Below are 8,333 nucleotides of genomic sequence, written 5' to 3'. Positions count from 1 at the left end.
GATTCATGGAACTTGGTGTAACATTAGGTTCTCTGCCGCTGAGTGGCGCTGTGACACAAGCCTTAAACATCACTTGCAGAGGAAGAGCAGTAACGTGAGTTATGAATTGTACTTTGCCATTTTTGTTTTTATTATTATTTAAAACATGAATTAATAACTTGTTAAAGAAGTACCACCATTTGTCAATTGCTGTTCAATGTGATCTACAACTTGCAGCGTTTGGGGTGTTGAGTTACGCAGAATACACACCCTCCTTATTTTTCTGATCTTTTATCCAATACACTACAGCACACACAACATTAAAATACTTTCTTTATTCACAGTTCATGTGTACAGTGTTGGTCATAGATAAAACAAAAAAAAACAACAACTCCTTTTCCTCCAAGTTTGGAAAACAACAGAAGCATTGCAGTGGAAGGCATCCCACTTCATGCTGCTGTTTTCCCATGGTTGTCCTCAGTGGTCGCAGCCGAAGAGCTCCATGGAGATCTTCTTCTGCTCAGGCAGGTGTCTGCCGGCGACTAGCAGCATGACACTGTCGTAGTCGTAGAAGTGGTTTCCAACAAAAACTCGAACTCCATGGGGACCACACGCGGCTGCATCGATTTTCTTGTAGGCTGAGATCGGTCGCTCATTTCCCGCCACGCGAGGACTGACCTTCATGTCCACGTCGTAGATATGGCCACCTAAAGGACACCGAGAGGTAAAAGCTGGTCCACTGGGTGGTACTTTGTAACAATGAATCCATAGAATGGCTTCATGACTGCTTACAAGTGAGGTGAATAAAGGTTGTTGCTCACAACAGCAGATGTACAGGATGAGGTGAAGAGATGTTGCAGGACACTCGGTTTACCTTTGATAATGTGTGCGATGTGGTGATCGTCGCAAACAAAAGCTGCATCAACGTGACCGTCCATGCCCAGCTCCTCCTTCACAGTCTTGGGGTAACCGTCCACTAGGGTGTGGGGCTCGCCAACTTTGTAGACGTAGACATGATCGTCCTGCGGGAGGGTTTTACTGTAGCTTCAGAAAGCTCTAACGCTGGTCTGCTTCCTTCTGCATGTTACCTTGATCATGTAGAGGTGATCGTTGTAGGAGAAGACAGCGTCCACATCACTGTGCAGCTCCTTGAATGCGCTCTCAATGGTGTTGGCCTTCAGCTGGTCGTCGTTGTTGTCCTTGCGTAGGAAATGGTGACCTTCAAAAGCCAAAATATTTTATGACTGTTAGTAAAAATGTATATTTATTTATGGAGCCTTCTCCTCCTTCAAGCCTTTTCACAATATGTCATTCACTAGGTAGCAGAAATACTTTCTGAAAACTCACCTCTGAATGCGTACTTGTTCCCAGCACTGTCAGATGTTACAGCGTCCAAGTGCACACGACTGCAGCGCTCCCTCTCCAGATGGTCGCTGTCATCACCTGGTGCCAATGAACAAGGTCTCAGCTAATTGTCGTCGAGCTAGTGAGGACTTTTGCGGACTTTTCAGTGACTTACTGAACTTGGCGCATCTCATGAAGTAGTCACGTGCCTCCTTGGGGTACTTGCCGTGCACCTCACCAGTCTTCGGGTCAAACTTGGAGAACATGTGCCCGTGGAAGCAGTAGTAGTGCTCCATGTAGCGGAAGGCGGACGTGCAGTTCGGCATGGACTTGAACTCTTTCTGATCTACAGCCTTGCTCTTGACATTGAAGTGGTAGATTTGAGAACCTGGAAGGTTGACAAGCACAAGTGCCAATCGTTACTTTTGTAAAAAAAAATGTTTCTCCCGATGGAGTCTGGAACCTTTGGTATCAAATGGGATCATTCGAATTTGGATCACTGACCCCTGAAAAAGAGCACCGAGTCTTCATCACATTCCGGCTTTGGACACTCCACAGCAGCATCGAGGTAGTCAGGGATACCGGGGAAGGCCTGAGAGATGTCCTTGGGGTAGCCATCCTCAAGCTTGTGCTGGTAATAGCTGAACACTTTGTGGTCCTGTAGTGAACACAGAACATGCCAGTTGAACTGAGTTCTCAAACGTTTTAAAGGCAGTGTCATGAAGGCAGTTTCTAGCATAAAAAAAGTTGAAAATGAGGACCCTTGGTCCTTTCTGTCTTCAAAGGAAAATACTTCTTCTCCCTCCTCCTACTGAGCTCTGAAAATAAGGACATTGCTTCACCATCGGCCCATCACTAGTTGCCAGAGCTAGTATCCCTCCTCCTGATTCACACCTACCTTCAAGCCCTCCTTAACTGCATGCATGAGCCCCACTGACCATCTTTCTCCTCTCCATTCACCAATCCTCATCCGACATGTCCCCAGTGTCTTCTAACCTTGTGTCCAAACTCCCTGGCTTTGTCACCTAACTTCTCCGCAACATCAAAAAATGTTCATTCCTATTGGGACATGAAGAAATGCTAAACATTGTTCCTAGATTAGGGAAACCGTATTTTCTCTCTCTCAATTGTTTATAATAAGGTCAACATACCAAGAAGAAGAACATGTGGTCATGATCAGCGGGGTTATCCCCGTGATGCATGCGGAACGCAGCGTCCACGTGGCCCAGGTGGTGGTGTTCGTCCAACTCTGCAAAGGACTCGTTGGAGAGCTCAGCGTTGCCATGGAAGCCCTTGAAGACATGGTCACCTGGAGAAAGTGCGAGTGCCAACCGGTATGAGCAAAAGAACTGTTGCCTCGTCTCTGACTGCCAACACTAAGAATGTGTACCCACTAGCTAACACACACAAAAGTCATGCAGCATAAAGCCATTACATATATCAAGCCAATCCAATGTGTCTTTCAAATTGTCTTCTGGTGGCAGACAGTAAAATTAGTGAGCTAAAGCAAACGTTTCTTCATTTAATATGTCAACGCAAATACTTTTTGTTATTGTTGTCACTCAAGTACTGTTCAAGAATCCACTACCAGCAGTGAGAATCTTAAAACTGAAACTGGTTTATTCAGTTTAAGCCTCCCAACACTTTATTTTCATTTATTTATTTATGTTTGTTTTTTAAAAGAGGTCTTTTTTTCCCAACAACATGACAGCCTGGATAGAAATGTAAAAGTTTATTGTTGACTTTTAGGCCAACTTCAATGTCTCCTTAGTGTCTTTTGGCATTTCCTGTCCAGGGATGCCACAGGACCTCTGTTTCCTCATCTTAACCTATCGACAACATCCTTCGTAGTCACATCTGTCCTCTAGCTATCTGCCTATGTCGCATCCACTAACCTGATGTGTTACCTGGTGGCGCCAATCCCAACATCATCCATCATGTTTCCTGTCGTTCGCCTCCACGCATCCAAACCGTGGCCTCCCTAACTTTGTCTCCAAACTCCGACATGAGTTTTCCCTCTGATAAACCTGTTTCTGATCTTGTCCTTCTAAGTCATTCACCAATGAAAACGTCAACTCCACCACTTTTATCTGATACCAGGAACATGTGTCTCCAAACCTTACACAGTTTTTCAATTTTGAATTCTGAGATTTCTCATATTGTGGCGAGCACTGAAGGGAGAAGCCGGAAGAGAAAGAGAGATTTCTCATATTGCCACATCACATTGTCAGTCAACATACATGGAAGCTGAGCTACTGGAACATGTTGGTTGGTAGGTGAGTACACAGCGTCTTATCAGAGCAAATCCACGAGGGGCAGAAACTCACCTTTGAAGAAGTAGGGAACACCTTCTTCGTTCACAGCGACGGCGTCCATCTCAAGACCCTGACAACGGTCGTAGACCGCTATGCAGAGGCAGATAAAAGTTTATTCAACCATAAAAAAAAAAATCATATCATACAACCATGTTCCAGAACTTACCTAATGCATGATGCACATGGCCATGCGGGTGGTCATGCGTGTGGTCATGCGCATGGACGTGGTCATGTGCGTGGTCATGCCTGGAAGATCAGATGCCATAGGTGTTAACCTTGACATTTCAGAATACAAAATCCAATACTTTATTTATTCCACCAACTTATTCAATCTCTAAAAAGTTTGTCTCATTATTTTAAACCATTCAGTTCAGCTGAGTCTTTCCCGGTCCCGTTTCTTCCACCTGCAGTCACAAGGTAACTTTGACCAGACCGAACAAGAGGAACAAAACAAAAGGAATCTGCGACAACTTTGCGACAGATTTTATTGCCCATTATTAAAGCTTAGAGAGACGGCGGGACGGATTGGACTAGCTCTGCTTGGCAAACATGAGGAAACATGAGGCCCCTTAGTTATTATCACAAGGCAAGAAAACCCAGTGGAACTCTCACAAAGCATTGTGGGTAGTCACAAAAGGATGTTGCAGGATGCTGGTATTTAGTTTCACCTGAGTTGAATAATTTCACAAGGTTAAATGCTGTATAAGGCAATGTGAAATCTATAATGTTGGCTCAAGATACACTGAATAAACAAAGCTGAGAATTAAAAATCATTTAGCTGCGTCTATGTAATTGCGTACCTGAAACTAATTCATATGAATATGACGTAGTTACGGCTTGTATGGTGAGATAAATTCCGTTGCAAGATATCGCAGCATCAAACCTCAGATCTACTCACGGGAAGGCCAGTGTGAGGGACACGGCCAGGCAGAGGCACAGGGCTTGTGTGAGCATCTTCATGGTGAGCAATCCTCTGGTCCTGAAGGGAGCACAGAACTGTGGCCACTGCTGTTGCAGCGCCCCCTTTTATATCACTAATATAACATGCCTACCCTGTACTGGGTACAGCGGGGGCAGAGGCGTAGGAGGTTGTCTAAACAAGGCTCATGTTTGCTCTGCACACCCAAAAGTCCCAACCTGCCTACCGGCAGTGCTACCAGGAACAGTCACAGGCGACAGAGATTCACAGAAATTCCTGGTGTGTTAAACTCTTATACAATTTCTATTTCACAAGCAAATCATTTTCTTGCACTGCACCTTCTCTTGTCATTGTATAACTGCAGTTGACTACACAGCCTCAGGGCACTGTCATGTCAATATCAAATAACAAGAAGATCACCAGATGTTATCAGCGTTTTCATTCACAAACAATGATCTTGTTTTTTGTTTGTTTCTTTATGTGGTATTTTTTTGTTAATTAATGTATTTTCTCAAATGACTGACTAAACATTTTGGGAGCGCAAAGCAATGTCGTCGATGAGGCTTCAGGAAGCAGTGTCCTCAACATTGGGGCTCAGTAGGTGGCGCTCTCTGTTTAAAAATGATGAGAAGTTTTCATTGAAATAGTCAAGTCAAAGGCATAGTATTACTATTATGACTGTGTTACATGAAGCCTCACCAGCCATCAGTTTCTGCTTGGTGTATCACGTCACCCTCCCTATTTTGTAACCCGTCTGTCTGTTTGCAAAATTTCTGTGCTGATTTCCTTTAAATTTTCAGGAAATATTGTGCATGGACGTTTTGAATTTTACAAGATTGATTACATATCATTCGTGATGGGTCGGTGAGGCTTCATGAAACACTGTCGTTGTTTTCAGCGCTTATTAGGTGAGATGTTTGTTGGAGACTTTAGAGCAGAGAGTGCCATTTAGTGGGCAATAAAACTGAGGATACTGTTTCATGAAGCCTCACAGCTCAGCCGATGTGACATGAAACGATCATCCAGAAATCAATTAGCCTAAAGAGCAATTTTCTACAGTATCGACACTTTTTACAGTACAACAAATAAAATAAATAAATACAGGATAAGCACAATAACTAATAAAAAACATCACGCAGAAATGAGGTATATTACGAAGACCAAAGCTAATACAATGGTTTTCGTAGTAGACAGTAACAACCCAGTTCTTCTGTGTAATGGCTTTATTTTTTTATTTGATTCAAACTTTTCTTCCAATTTTTGCTATCATTTTCCTTCAGTTATTTGAGGACACCACATCCAAACTGCCAGATTCTCTTATCCAATTGACTCCTTATCCAAAACACACACTGAGGGATTCCCTCTTTATTTGACCTGAATCTGAACGATTGGCTCAACCTCTGAATGTGATTTGGACAGTACGTCTCACTGTGTCCTCAAATAAACTCCACCTACATTTTAGAAATGAAATAATTTGAAACGTTGTAAGATTTTCTCCTTCATACCACTTGAACGAAAAACTGCTGAGCCCAGAGAAGACTGTGTCATAATGCTTCTCTAGATCTTTCTATGTGATCTGCAACATGAACTCTGTGGGGTAACTAACCCAGTCCTGTGGGAAGAGTAAATATGAACTGCTGGTAAATATTAACAGGTTGTGATCGTGTTGGCACACATGTACAGAAGTTTGACAATATTTATTCCCAGTCGTATATTCTGCAACATTGTGATAGATTTGTTTTTTTTCCAAACATATCCGAAAACCTTCATTTCAACATTGTTTTTAGTAGTTTAAGAACTTACTTCATTTCAGAAGCTAGAAAAATGGCAGGACTGCTATCTATCTATCTATCTATCTATCTATCTGTCTGTCTGTCTGTCTGTCTGTCTGTCTGTCTGTCTGTCAGTGTGTACTGAGGCAAGTAGATGTACCCAGATTCCAAAAAAAAATCCATCAGAAACATTAAAAAAACAAAAAAGTTTTAACATCTTAAAATAACAGAATAATAAAAGACTCCAATACAATTTAATATTAATGTTCTCACTACAATTGAAGGATCTCTGGGTGACAAACCGAGGTTTAGAGGTATTTAGATTGAGTGAGAAACTCTGGAAAAGGAAATGAATTTAATAAGGAAATAGAAATCTAGTACTTTAGTTTTCATACTTGAATACTAATAAACTTGTGAAACACAAACTTTTATTGCTTTTTTTATACATATATGGTTGTTAAATAGTCATTTATTAGGGATGGATATATTCATAGAATATATTTTTTAAGTTGACCTTTGAGAACAAAAATCACCTGATGAATGATTTGTGTATGCAATTACCGCATGACTCACTCTGTGTCTGGTTATGTAGTTTTGAGGGTGTGTTTGTGTTTCATTGCTCAAACTAAACCAAAATCAATAAGCTGACCAAACAGAGACCAAGGTTCATCTTTGCCCATGCCAGTCACAATCAACTTGTTTTATAAAACTAAATTCCCTAAGTGTACTGTAAATGTTGGCAAATGTCCTTATTAAAAATTATACATAAATTGAATTGGAAATTATATGTTAATATCCAACTAAAATATATTGGCGCTGCCAGCTGCCATATATATATATATATATATATATATATATATATATATATATATATATATATCGATATCGATATCTATCTATCTATCTATCTAGCTATCTATCTATCTATCTAGCTATCTATATATATATATATATAGCTGGTTTAGCGCAAACCAGCTGACCAGTGTTCAAAGTCATGTCAGAAAAATAATATTTAAAGAGGTGCTGTCTGTGTGTGTGGGCTGCACGTGGAGGGCTCCAAAATATCATGCTGTGCATCTTGACATCAATCCAACTGATTCAACTCACCTTCGAAAGTTAACCATTTTTAGTCTAGGCAAAATCGAATAAGTTAGCTTGCCCATTGTTGCACTACTTATTCACCACTGCCCACTCACAAAACACTCTTTTTAAGGAAGGAAGTTTGTTGCTTACTGTTACTTTTTAGTTCTTCTGGTGAATTTAACTTTTCAGATCTTATGTTCAGCTCCAACACTGCATTCTATCCCTGCATATAAGCAGACATGATAGGTTCAGAGTGATATATATATATATATATATATATATATATATATATATATATATATATATATATATATATATATATATATATATATATATATATATATATATATATATATATATCAACAGCCCCAGCTCACAATGTGGCCCATTAGCACGTGATCTAATGAGATTTAAGTAAATAGCTACCCTCGTCAGTCCAGCAGAGGTCACTGAAACCCCGTCTGTTTTGTGTATTGTCATCTACTTATTTGTGAAATGATAGCTGAACGGTAGGATGGCAACACTCTTAAACAAAATTTATACAAAATCAAATTACTGTATTTTCATAACAATTAATGTATGTTTAAGCCAGTGGCTTCTCCCGTTTCAGATTGCAAAAAAAAAAAAAAAATTATGTTCGAGGGAATTAACATGCGAGGCAAGAGAGACATATAACCAACAAAAACAAATGTTCATTACAATGAACATTTTTATATAATGGACTCATAGTGCCATGTTGACCCACTCTGGTCCGGATAAGCACGGGTAAAGGGCCACATCTGGCTCCCGAGCTGCACTTTACCCACACTTGCTGTACATGTTGCAAACTTGGATACGTCCAAATGAAACTTAATAATGCCCTGGCAAAGTAACTTGGGCTTCACTCTCTTCACAGTGACTCTTTCACGCAGTGTGGATTCC

General features: G+C 40.7%; 1 protein-coding gene across 1 annotated transcript; it reads right to left on the bottom strand.

Moving 5' to 3' along the window:
• Window positions 1-299: 299 nt before the first annotated feature.
• Window positions 300-4,681, bottom strand: hpxa (hemopexin a). The gene is made up of 10 exons (XM_053876794.1): window positions 4,537-4,681; window positions 3,805-3,884; window positions 3,651-3,728; window positions 2,475-2,632; window positions 1,828-1,981; window positions 1,499-1,711; window positions 1,327-1,422; window positions 1,068-1,198; window positions 854-1,001; window positions 300-686 (listed from the first exon to the last, which is right to left on the bottom strand). The coding sequence occupies exons 1-10, from the start codon at window positions 4,596-4,598 to the stop codon at window positions 457-459; spliced, it is 1,350 nt and encodes a 449-aa protein (XP_053732769.1). The 5' UTR covers window positions 4,599-4,681; the 3' UTR covers window positions 300-456.
• Between the last annotated feature and the right edge of the window lie 3,652 nt (window positions 4,682-8,333).

This window comes from Synchiropus splendidus, chromosome 10 (assembly GCF_027744825.2).
Source record: "Synchiropus splendidus isolate RoL2022-P1 chromosome 10, RoL_Sspl_1.0, whole genome shotgun sequence".
Lineage (NCBI taxonomy): Eukaryota > Metazoa > Chordata > Actinopteri > Syngnathiformes > Callionymidae > Synchiropus > Synchiropus splendidus.
This window is presented reverse-complemented; position numbering and strand designations above follow the sequence as displayed.